The 12,456-nt window shown below is 41.3% G+C and overlaps 3 protein-coding genes across 4 annotated transcripts in view; 1 reads left to right on the plus strand and 2 right to left on the minus strand.

Annotated features, from left to right (window-relative positions):
• Positions 1-1,381: 1,381 nt before the first annotated feature.
• On the plus strand, positions 1,382-5,579 carry ftr97 (finTRIM family, member 97). 2 transcript variants are annotated; one of them, XM_070555775.1, is made up of 5 exons: positions 1,384-1,491; positions 1,570-1,626; positions 1,700-2,515; positions 2,961-3,088; positions 3,514-5,579. In XM_070555775.1, the coding sequence occupies exons 4-5, from the start codon at positions 3,020-3,022 to the stop codon at positions 4,096-4,098; spliced, it is 654 nt and encodes a 217-aa protein (XP_070411876.1). In that variant the 5' UTR covers positions 1,384-1,491; positions 1,570-1,626; positions 1,700-2,515; positions 2,961-3,019; the 3' UTR covers positions 4,099-5,579. The 2 variants fall into 2 exon arrangements, with proteins under 2 accessions (XP_070411877.1, XP_070411876.1); XM_070555776.1 differs by lacking the exon at positions 3,514-5,579 and adding an exon at positions 3,372-3,506 and having other exon boundaries at positions 1,382-1,491; positions 1,570-2,515.
• Positions 5,579-11,154, minus strand: LOC139072043 (dynein axonemal heavy chain 10-like). Its single transcript, XM_070555232.1, has 6 exons — positions 11,139-11,154; positions 10,090-10,215; positions 9,871-10,016; positions 9,650-9,795; positions 9,135-9,282; positions 5,579-6,444 (listed from the first exon to the last, which is right to left on the minus strand). The coding sequence occupies exons 1-6, from the start codon at positions 11,152-11,154 to the stop codon at positions 6,430-6,432; spliced, it is 597 nt and encodes a 198-aa protein (XP_070411333.1). The 3' UTR covers positions 5,579-6,429.
• Positions 10,723-12,456, minus strand: part of LOC139072237 (uncharacterized) — a 45,033-nt gene continuing 43,299 nt past the window's right edge. The window contains exon 6 of the mRNA XM_070555773.1: positions 10,723-12,397. Coding sequence (XP_070411874.1) covers positions 12,228-12,397 — 170 coding nt within the window. The 3' untranslated portion in view covers positions 10,723-12,227. The remainder of the gene's footprint in view (positions 12,398-12,456) is intronic.

Consider the following 12,456-nt stretch of genomic DNA (forward strand, 5'->3'; position numbering starts at 1 on the left):
CAGCCCTCTCCCCCTGCGCAGCGGCCGCAAACTCGCTGATGCGCCTGCAGCCTCTCAGAGTTCCTGCTGATCTTAACATTGAAAGAATCATTTAATTTTCTGTTCCTCACTTCTGATTACCTTCAATGGTGTCTGTTGCAACCACCAGGTACAAAAATGAACTTGTTTTTATTTGACTATTTTTCTGTCCTGCCTGTTTATTATCTTCCTGCATCTCCTCTCAGTCCTAAAGAAAAACTGTTATGCCTTCATATTTATTCACCTTATGAGTTACCTTTGAACTGCAGTTCAAAAAGATCTACCGACCGCAAAATAGTGGAGTGCGCACCGCGCGCCAGTGTTGTGCCAAAAAATGATTAGCCACCGCGGGATCGCGCATGGTTAGGGTAATTGCATTTCTGCATTATTTTGTGTGTCTTAATAACAGATCTGAGAGAGCTCAGCTCTCTGAGACTGTGTGAATCAAGCTTACGGGTTTGTATTCATTGCTTCACCTTTCTCCCTTTGCAAAGAAAACTGTACAATAATATTGCTCTAATCTTCTGTGCGTTTGACTTCTTTTTAAGGCGACCTGGTTTTAATAAATAATTATCCAACAGTTCTGTCCATGGATGAGGAAGAACTGCAGGAAGTCTTTGAGGCAGTTCGAAGCTGGAAAGAGGACCATGATTATGACTCTCCAGTAGAACATTTGACTTTTGTTTTTTTTTTTTAAAAAAAGACTATGACAAGTTCTGTTCCTGTATCCAAGATGAGAAGAACCTCAAAGTTTTCTCCAGATTTGAGGTACAAGACTAAACAGCACATGTCTCGGTTTTAATAAAGTTTTATTGTTGTAAGTGTCATAAAAATATTCATATTTAGTTCCAGAAGTTAAAATATATAAATATTTGTTTGTATCGGTAATCTGTGTTTTATTTTGGAACAAGTGGTATCTTCCTCATTGAGTTACCGCGAGGAAAAATATAAGAATGAATAGTAGAGATCAAAGAATGATATCAAGATTAAGAATGGGACGTACTGGGCTTGATAATACAATGCATCTGATAGGGAAACATCCCACAGGTTTGTGTGGATGTGGGGTCGGGGGAGAAACAGTGGAACATGTTTTATGTAACTGCATAAAATATGAGGAAAGTAGAGGACAACTCAGGGAGAAATTAAAAAACATAGGAGGTGGAGTGATAACTGTAAAGAATTTGTTAAATGGTGAAGAAAGGAAATAGAAGTTGGTTATTGAGTATCTAAAGCACACTGTTTTGTTGAATAGAATTTAGTTTTTTTGTTGTTGTTTTTTACGCCGACTCACACTCCAGCGCAGTAGGTGGCGGAAATGCATCTAGAAGTTAGATGCCACCCGCCAATAAACACGACGGAGAAGAAGAAGAAGAAGAGTTACCGCGAGATTTGATGTGAGACGTGAGATTAGACTTGTGTGTGCCTGAAGAAGCACGCAGACCGCTTTGTCTGAGCCATCTGCGCTGCCAAGAGGTAACTTGTTGTATTTGTGTGTAATATTGTAAATATTTGTTATGCATAGTATTGTAATTATTTTGTGTGTTAATTTAGAACGTGGAAGACTAATTGCACTCAACTTGGACCTGCGAAGTGGCACGCGGCCACGAGGTATTAACTTTTTTTGCTAAAGCACATGTTCTATCTTCAAAGAATGAAGTTTCTGAAGCTACTGTTTCGTCAGTCGTCAGGAAGCCGAGCCAGTGTGGTCATTTCGGAGTTACAGTGAAAACTCGCCCAGCCTGCTCCGGTGAGAAGCCAATAGGCTCTATGCACGGGAGTTTGTGACGTATTTCCGGTCAATTATAAGGCCACTCTGCGAGTTCCGGTATCGAAGAGACCCCCTACTACTAGCTTAAAACAGCCTGATCGCTCGTATTTGTTTTGATTATTTGCTCCGTCATGGAAGAAAAAAAGACTAAAATTTTTTTCAAAGAAGGAAGGACAGCTCATCAGGGCATCACTGCTGTGTACCGCAGTGTTCAGCTTCAGCTAAATTTAATTCGGTTCTCAGTTTCCACACATTTCCCAAAGACATGGAGCTACAGAAGAGGTGGTTGATTAAAATAAGACGCACCAACTTCACCATCACAAATCACACCAGAGTTTGCAGTCGACACTTTCAAAGTACCGAACTGATAGAGCCTTCAACTCCGAGCGGACGCAGACGTCTGAAGAATGGAGCCATCCCGTTACTTTTCCAGTGGAATAATTTTACTCTGCCAGCCCAAAGGCCCTCAGTTTGGCACAGAGAAGAGAGACCAGAGACAGGTATGGACATAATCCAAAATGAGGACCCTCCCATGGATGAACATCTCCCAGACCACGACTACTGTTCTTCAGCTGAACCAGCTGCAATTGATCTCGCCCTGGACCATATTCAAGATCTCCAAGCAGAAATCGCAAGCCAACGTAAACAAATGGAGGAGATGGCTCTCAGCAACAAGTTTGGAATGGAGCGGTTTGCTGCTTCAGATGACGACATCAGATTTTACACAAGGTAATTTTAAACGCCAGCCTTGTTTGTCAGATTTCTAATAAAATATGTATTCCATGGCTGTCACGTTTGTATCTGATGTTGTGGTTTGGGAGCTTCAAAGTCTGTTTCGGGTTCGCTGTAGCGGCCGGGTGTTGGGGTGGGGTGCAGCAGGACTGACAACAGCTGAGAGTGACAGCGGCTGTCAGAAGCTGATCGTGGGGGAGTGCGAGTTGCTATGAACCAACAACAGAAATAAAGATATATTGCCGTCAGCAATATTAAATAAAATTTAAATGGAGGACGCATTACTTAGGTCGAATTTACAGTAAATTGTTCATATCACAATTATTTACATGCATCTGTGGTTTAATATCAGTTATTAATGGCTCCTAAAATAATCAATATTTATATAATAGATATAGTACAAAATGATGGTATGAAAAATTTGACATTTACATGTTTCCAGATTTGCAAGTTATTCCCACCCGATGGCCTTTTGGAGGCAGATAGTCAGCAACACATGACATGGTGCGTGTGACAAGAGGCCGGACGGCACTTGGGAAACTTGATGTCCCTCACTCCACAGGTTTAACGGTAAGTTTATTCCACCCATCCATATGAAGAGCGAAATGTAATCCTCAGGTTTTTAGCATTTTGATTTGATTTTCATTTAGTATCTGAATGATGTTTTACATTTGTTCTTTATTAGAAATCTGTGTACAATGTTATAGAAATGTTATACTATTTATTCAAAATTAATCTTATTAGATAGTAAATGGCCTGCATTTGTATAGCACGTTCTTAGGGTTCTACAACAATCCAAAGCACTTCACAACGCAGTCAGTCATTCACCCATTCACACACATATTTGCCACAGCTGCCCTGGGTCACACTGTCAGAGGCGAGGCTGCTGAACACTGGCGCCACCAGTCCCTCTGCCCACCACCAGCACAACTGTGAGTTATGTTATCTCTGAATGAACATTTATATTATTGTTCTGTATTTCTGTTCTTTCATAGGCCCTTAAACCTATTGATGAAATGTTCCTGTTCCTGACATATTTGTCTTTGGGTCTGCTGCAAAAGGATTTGGCCCACAGATTCAAAATTCATCACTCAACGGTGAGCCGCATCATCAATACTTGGGCTAACTTTCTATACACTGTGCTTGGAGATGTAGGCATTTGGATGTCTGAGGATGAAGTGAAGGCCCACCTACCAGATGTGTTTAAGAACTACTCAAACACTCAAGTGGTGCTGGATTGCACAGAGCTGCGGTGCCAAACACCAAACTCTCTTCTGCTGCAGAGTGAGGTGTTCTCTGCATACAAATCACACTGCACCTTCAAAGGGCTGATTGGTATGGCTCCTCATGGTGCAATAACCTTTGTGTCATCTCTGCATGAAGGTTCCATCAGTGACAAAGAGATCCTGAAGCAGTCTGGCATTGTTTCCCTCCTAAAACCAACAGCAGCCATCATGGTTGATAAGGGTTTCCTTGTGGAGATTGTGTCCCCTGCAAGATCTACATTCCTGCCTTTTTGTCAAAGCGAGAACAACTGTCTGGGGCAGAGGTCAGACAGACACAGTCTATTGCAAGGCTGAGAGTGCACGTAGAGCGAATCATTGGAAGGGTTAAGGAGCACAAAATATTTAGCACGGTAATCCCCGTTTCCCTCACAGGCAGCATCAATCAGCTGTACACAGTGTCCTGTCTCTTGGTTAACTACCAAAATGGACCCTTAGTCAAAGCATGGGCAAGGAGCAGCTAAAAGTATGGATGTATTGCACTACAACTTCACATACCTGCTGAATCAGAGATGGGCAATCCTAGTCCTTGAGGGCCGCTATCCAGCAGGTTTTAGTCGTTTACCTTCTCCCAACACACCTGATTCCTGGATGAACCACCTGTTCGGCAGCTCATCAGGCTCTGCAGCAGCCTGTTAATCACCAGCAGATTGAAACCAGGTGTGTTTAGGCCGAGAAACAACTAAAAGTTGCTGGATAGCGGCCCTCCAGGACCAGAATTGCCCACCCCCGTCCTAAATGCATGGAATGGAAATAGTTAAAACACCAGAAACAGATGTGTGTGCATGGATTAACTTTAATGTTAGAAAAACAGACCCTCAGTAGTCAAATGTGATTTTAAATGTAACAAAGTATGTGTGATGCATTGAATTGTAAAAAACAAATGTGCATATTTAATGTGTTATTTGTTTTGAAACAAATATTTGAATGGAATCACATGAACTATCAAAATTAAACAATGCATCATGAATTCATTCATCCAGCTCCAGTTTAAGCTTTTTGATTAGCGACACAGAGAGAAATTTTGGCAAATATGTATAAAAGAAAAATAAATCACATCTGTGCCGCAGTGTAATGTAGCAAGTCCATTACACAGGCTTTTGCTATGACTGAAGGATAAATGAAACCAGGCTCAATGATTGTTTTAATGTTTATTTGGAAGGGGTGAAGCGTTTGGACCTGTAAGAAGAGTTGGTATGAATATTGAGGATTTAAAGTGATAAATTAATGATTGAATGTTTGTACTTACCTGTTTCCCTTGTGCTTCTGGAAGTGTTCCATCTAAAAGAGTCCCCGGGGAACTGGAGCACCTAAATAAGGTTCCGGAACATTCCATTCAGTAGGAATGGGAGGGGTAACCTGAGAAATTGCTCTAGGAAGGCAGATTAGTTTCATTGAATGTTTTTAGGATTGATTAAGGATGTTTCTATTTTTGTATTGTAATTAAGGAGATCTTAGAGATGATGATTTAAGGATCATTTAAGAGTATTGAAAGATTGTATTTTTTGTACTTGCCTGTGTCTGGGTTTTAGGACTAATCCAATTAGTCACACCTGTTATAAATACAGCTCTGTGTTTGTTGGAGGGAGTTGAGAGTTGAGTGTTGGATGAGGTGGCAGGCATGGATTTGTGCTGCCTAGATTTTAATTTTGTACAATGTAAATAAAATAAACTTGGGTTTGCACTGGACAACGGACTCCTCAGTATTACTTTTCCTCCGGAGCGCATGAGGGTCATCCTGACAAGTGCCCTCGACGCCACACGCAGGGTATTTAACACAGGTGTGTCTCTGTAGATGCGCTGCACAAACATGTCATCATTGGCACAAACAACAAAATCACACCACTCCATACCAGTGATCAGCAACTGTCCCTGCACTTGCGAATGATAAGAATGACTCCTTTAGTTTGTGCATGTCATGAATAACTGATGTAACTGCATTTGGGCATTTCATTTCAACTAACCCAAATGGTGGCCTCTCATATGGGTCAAACACTAGCCCATCAGGGGATGCACCCAGCCATGGTGCATCTGGATGAATTACCAGTCCACAGTTTAGGTTTTTAAGTTTTGCATAGTCCCTCAAGGCATCCATCTCCAGGTCCAGTCCTCTCTTCATGAGTGCTGTTTGACGTGTTCCTCGGATGATCCTCTCTGCCAGGTTTTCAGCTGTGGATGCACCTCTAACGTGGCTTACCTCCCTAAAAGTGGAAGCTGTCACCCTCTCCTTCCTCAATGAATGCCACTCAGGTGCTGCACTCTGGTTTCGTGTGAATTCTTCAATGTTGTGTGACTGTGACTTTGTTACGGACAGTGATTGCAAAGGCAGCTGTTCTTGTTCTGTTGGCACATATTTACAGTCCGTTGGCTTTAGGTGATAGTCTTCAAGTGGCACTTTGGAAACAGTGGGGCATCCATGTGGGCGATAACGCAATCAGATGTAGGAGGTGGATGTTGGTAGGATAGAATGCTGCCAGCCTGTACTTTACCAAAGATGGAGTCCACAAGGGGTTTGTCAGGTGAGATATTCATTGAACAGATCAGTGGAAGAGAGTCAGGGTCAAAGACAGTCAGTGTAGACAGCAGTCGGGTTGAGGGTTGCTGGGTCTGGCAGCTCACCGCTAGCCTTTATAAAGTGCTGATCTGAAATATCAGAGCATAAGAAACCATTTTTACAACACAGTGATAGAATACATGTAACAGTCACTACATTTACATGCAGCCAATATTCGGGTTTTGATCAGGTTAAGGGCAGTATTCTCTCATTCTCATTCTCTCAATCCTCTATTCCTGCTGTCTTCCCAAACTATATTATTCACTGACAATGTTTGGTATTATGTTCAATCCAAGCCCCCACAATGCGGCTCTAAAATTGGTCTCAACCCGGAAGTACCAAAAATTGCAGTTCCACCCTCATCCGCTGGGGGCTGGTGTCAGAAGCTAGCAAATCCTCATTGACTCCCATGTTAAAAATACCAATTTCACAGCAGAAATAAACATGTTTACAGCCTGGTACCAAAACATGTTTTTTGTTTAAATGATCTAGTTTACACTCATGACAACTCTGAGGGGGGTGAATTTTTTTCTCACTCTTCTGTTTAAGTGTATTAAAAGCCTAAAATTCTGTATAATTAACGAGCATCAGACCCACGTGACCGCAGAGCTAGCTGCATGGAAAGGCCTCAGTAAAGCCTTGGCATGGCTTGGAAACTGCTCCGGGATTTTGAGTCTCTGTGTTTGTGTATTCTTACCGTCACTAGCAGTGTGTGAATGTGAGAGTGTGTGGAAAGCGTCTTTGGGTGTCTAGAAAAGCGCTATATAAGTTCAATGCATTATTATTATTATTATTAATTCAACAATTTCACCTCATGTAGGCTAGGAACATTTCACCTGCCGTGGCCCAACCGCTTCTGCTCCACATAAACTTTGTGCGTGATCAAATGTCTCTAGAGGTGCTTTCTGAGCTGAAGAGGCTATTCTGCCTCAGACAGACTGGATGCGTCATGGGAACAAGCGCTATGCAGCCAATGTTTCATAATCGGAGAACATTTTTCCAAGTGACACATCCCTCAGAGAGACCGGGTTTCCAGACCGCTTCAGTGGGAGGAAATCTTACCACATGCACCGTGGTTCTGTGCTGCGCTGCAAACCCCTCTACAGATCTTCAGCTCACTGTCCACCGTGTGCGCTGCGAGCTGCGCTGAGCACAGTGTCCAGTATAAAGCTCTGATGTTCTGATGGGAATCTTTTCTTGAGTTACCTCCACGATGTGCGTAACGATTTTAATGTCAGCTCATCTGTATCAGTGTGCGTTGGGGCAATTCTTTCATAACAGCATCCTTGAGTTTATCCGTCAAAATAAACAGTCACATGGAAATATCTGTAACCTGCCATTTAACTGTTTTGCCTTCTTGTGAAGATTGTTGCAAAGAGAAACAATTAAACTTGATTAACCCCAGAGCCGTGTGCACTGCGCTGTACTTCGTGACTGTAAAATCGGATCCTTTTGTTACCTTTTCAACATGGTTTAATGTAAAGTTTCATTCAGTACAAACTTTAGTTGCACCAATCTAACGAGACAGAGCCTGGATTTGTATTCTGAACAGTTTAAACATGTTTTAAACGGAGACATGCGTGACACGTCTAAAGTTCCCACGTGCTCAATTATTATGGAAATTAAACTAACAAGATGATTAACATAATTATTTTAGGCACACATCCCCCACACTTCTGAAAAGCTTGCAACACGCCTGCTACTAGGGTTGGGCATCGTTTGATTTTTCGATTCCGGTTCCTATCGATTCCTGATTCCGATTCTTTCAAGACATGACATGTTTTACATGAGCCAGCTAACCACAGGTCCTACTTGATGAAATAATCTTAACTTCTACAGCCCTATCTAAATTAATACATCCCTACCCACTAACCCATCCTAACCCTAAAAATACCCTCCCCTTTGAACCCTACCTGATCCTAATAATTTGGACACCCTACAACTAAATTTAAACTCTCCTGAGCCCAAAATAAAATTTAGAAGCCAATTGGAGCTATAATGAGGCCTAATTAGGGATTCACCGGTATACGGTGAATGGAGCCTATAAAAGGAGGGGCCAACAGAGGACAATCAGAAGCTCACAGACAGTGGAGCTGTCACAAGGAAAGAGGAACAGACTTGGGGGTAGTGATGGGAATTCCGGCTCTTTTTAGAGAGCCGGTTCTTTTGGCTCAGCTCACCAAAAAGAGCCGGCTCTTTCGGCTCCCAAGTGGCTCCTTAGATTTTCTGTTGCATAAAGTATATTTATCACCAAAAATAATGCAAAACTATATGTAAAATGATTTATTAATTTAAAAAAATGCACTATATCAAATATTTATCATTTATATGGATTTATTAACTGAACACTTTAAGAAATCTCAACTTAATTAGTTACAAAAATAAGTGCAAAAGAAGGCTATAAAAAAGCCAGCCCATCCAGGACTCTGCGTTTTAACAAACCCAAACAAAACAGAATATTCACTGGTTGCAAATGTGCAACAACTATTTAAATTAAAGCAACCTGAACAAACTCACAGAATGACAACAAAATCTTTAGTGAAGATTAGCATTCAGAAACACCAAATGCCTCAGCTTTGAGGGGCTAAACTTGTTTCTTCTTTCTGTTATTATCTGCCCTGCTTTGGAGAAGATTCTCTCTGAGGGTACAGATGTTGCTACAATACAGTCTCCGTGCCATAACATGTGTAAGACGTGGGTAGCCTAGACCCTTGGTCTCCCACCAGCTCAGTGGGTCTGCACCTCTCTGGAAAAGGGGCTGCTCCAGATATGACCTCACTTCGAGTATTGCATCTGCTGAGGGATTCCTTCTTGTTGTGTCTCCAGTTGCCCGTTCTTCAAAGAACCTCCAAACAGTAGATGCTTGTGGCTCCTCTTGTTCATGTTCTGCTGCCTCTTCTCCCTCTTGGTCCCCTTGCATTTCTGTGCTGAGGCACAAACACACATTTAAAAGTTTAACAAGAACACACACCCAACATTACATTTCTGTGTTGAGGCACAAACACACATTTAAAAGTTTAATAAGAACACACACCCAACATTACATTTCTGTGCTGAGGCACAAACACACATTTAAAAGTTTAACAAGAACACACACCCAACATTACATTTCTGTGCTGAGGCACAAACACACATTTAAAAGTTTAATAAGAACACACACCCAACATTACATTTCTGTGCTGAGGCACAAACACACATTTAAAAGTTTAACAAGAACACACACCCAACATTACATTTCTGTGCTGAGGCACAAACACACATTTAAAAGTTTAATAGGAACACACACAAGATTACATGTCTGTGTTGAGGCACAAACACACTCCCTGAAGGACCCAGTCTGAGATGTCCATGTTGGTACACAGATCAGCCTCAAACACCAGCCCCACACCCATTTCATTCCTGCGGGTTGATGTGGTGTAAACTGGTGTCCTCAATGTATCCTGGTAGGAATGAAGACAGTCACAGAGGAATATCCCAAATAAAATAAATGTGTAGAGCAGTGTGGGTATCCATACCTCCAGTCCAAGACAGTGTGTCTTTATGGGGATGATTTTGAGAATGGGAAGTTCAACAACCTGAACTTTTGTTTTACTTGTCATCAAGCAGCCCTTCTCCATGTCCCAGTCTGCTCCCTCCAGATACAGGCCAGATGCGAAGCAGCCTAAGGCCAATACCACTGTTAGTTCTACAACTACCTACTAACCATGCGGGAAAGGATAAATGTCTTTTGTTACCTTCTTTTGGTCTGTCAGTGACCTCAACCTCGCTGCGGAAGGGGGTCACTTTTGTGTACAGAGTGGAACGATCCAGAGGCCAGCCATTTTTCCTGCATGCAGCTTGAACCAGAGCAGTCAGGTACACTGTAAAAAAAAAAATGTAAATTTTACAGGAAATCGCTGGCAGCTGGAGTTACCAGAGTTTTCCTGTAAATGTTACAGCTACACAGTAAAAACAATTACAAAAAAATGTGTAAATTAATTTACAGTGATTGAAATCACAGCTGAAATCACATTAAAATCTGTAAAGTGTACATAAATTACATGTAAATTTTGCATAGAAATGTTGTTCCCAATTAGACTCTTTCCTGTATTTAATACCTGTAATGGACGTCTTTTGTGCATAAAATACTTGCAAAAATCACTGGCTAATATTGAACAAAAAACAATTTTTAACTGGTAAAACCATTGTAAATGTTTGTATATTAAATTAAGCTATTTTGTAATTTATACACAAATTTAATGTTGTATTTTTGTGTTAATAATCAATTTATACTGTGAAAGTTACTTTAAAAACCTGCTAATTACCACTATTGTCATTTTCATAAAACATTCAAAATACTGAAAAAGATGCAGACAGATCAGGTAGGGTTGTCACAGTAACCAGTGTAGCAGTAAACCCCGGTAAAAAAAAAAAAGTTGACAATAATAATAACCGTCTTGTTTTTAAAAAAACTCTATTAGCTTGGTGGGTTTACCGTGGCTGCGTTGTCGGCGCGGTGACCCTTACCAGCCACCGTATCATCTGCTGAAGTTGCCGGTGGCACATGCGCACTTTGTTGTTTACAACCAAAACTTTCTTGAAGCTAAAGCTGAAATAATGGCCAAAGGAAGAGACGGCAGCGCTCAGGACATTTATTATCCCTCAAAGAAGACAAAGTCGGAAATACGGGCATCTTTTGGATATTTGAAGAATGCCGAGGGAGTTTATAGAAGACGGCTATCCTGTTTGCAGCACGTGCAGAAAAAGTGTCTGTGAAAGGCAGCAACGCTTCAAATCTCATGACACATCTGCGTGACCATTACCCACAACTCTACAGTCAACGCAAGGCAAGCTAACGTTAGTGCTTTAGCTAAAACGCGTGATCCGAGGATTTGGGTTGAGGGAGAACACAACGAGTTGCTATATAAAGCAGCCGCAGCGCCTCTACCTGCATATAAACCGTGTCGCGGACACCGCCATGTTGAAATGACGCTATGCATTACGGGGCTCCCAGGGGCAGATAAGAGTTGGTCTCTCTCCGAGAATAATTAGGAATTTAACAATGATTACTGCCTGATGACATTTTCCCACATCTGCAAAGCTCACTGGAAGGACACAAACCGAGGACAATATTTTCCTGATATAGGGATTATTACTCAAGTAAGGGTAAAAAGTATCTGATTAGAAGGCTACTTGAGTACTGAGTATCATCTGATCCAATATTTTTAAAATGATGACATCAAACAGACAAAAAATAAGAAGTTATGGGCAAATATTGGTATTTTAAAGACTAAAGGGGAAAAATGTAAACAAATAAACAACATGATTACAAAATAACAAATTTTAGGCAAATTTTAGACACAAACTGAGGACAATATTTCCTGACATACAGGGTTTATTTAATTGTGTGAAAAAGTAGCACGTTTAAAAAAAATACCGCGATAATACCGAAAACCGTGATAATTTTGGTCACAATAACAGTGAGGTTAAATTTTCACACCGTGACAACCCTAATACAGACCATTTTAGATTAGGTTACATTTCCTTTGTTGCCAGATTATGTAGTTTGTAGCACTCTAATGTTGTAGAAAATTTCTGGCCAATCCACGTGATCAGTGATCAGCATTCTTTGATATCGGTATCGGCAGCAAAAAACCTGATCGGTGCATCCCTAACCCAGAGTAGTTTCGACTCCTTAAATAACAACAGACAGCTACAGCTTATAAGCTTGACTCTCTCATATTCCAGATAGAATGGACAAAGCTCCTTGGATGAGAAGAGAAACGCCTTCAAGAAACCAAAGAAGTCCAGTTGCCTTCATTTGAACCCTTTTGGATTACTAGATAACAGGACCTTCACCAGCCTATTCAGACTTAGGACAACCATGCTTTACTCACCTTTGAAGAAACTCAAGAGTTGAAGCCAGCTCAGAAGGGTAATGGATGTTGAAACAGTAGTAGCTCCCAAACATCAGGCACAGTGCAGAAATGAAGGAGGAGATCGTGTTGACGAGGGTCCGATCCAGACTCAGCATGAAACTTCTTGAGGAATAGCAGGACTGTCCTGTGGACAAATTGACATGCAGTACAGTCACGCCACAAATTCTATTAACATAATTATTT

This window comes from Nothobranchius furzeri, chromosome 10 (genome assembly GCF_043380555.1).
Source record: "Nothobranchius furzeri strain GRZ-AD chromosome 10, NfurGRZ-RIMD1, whole genome shotgun sequence".
NCBI classification, from domain to species: domain Eukaryota; kingdom Metazoa; phylum Chordata; class Actinopteri; order Cyprinodontiformes; family Nothobranchiidae; genus Nothobranchius; species Nothobranchius furzeri.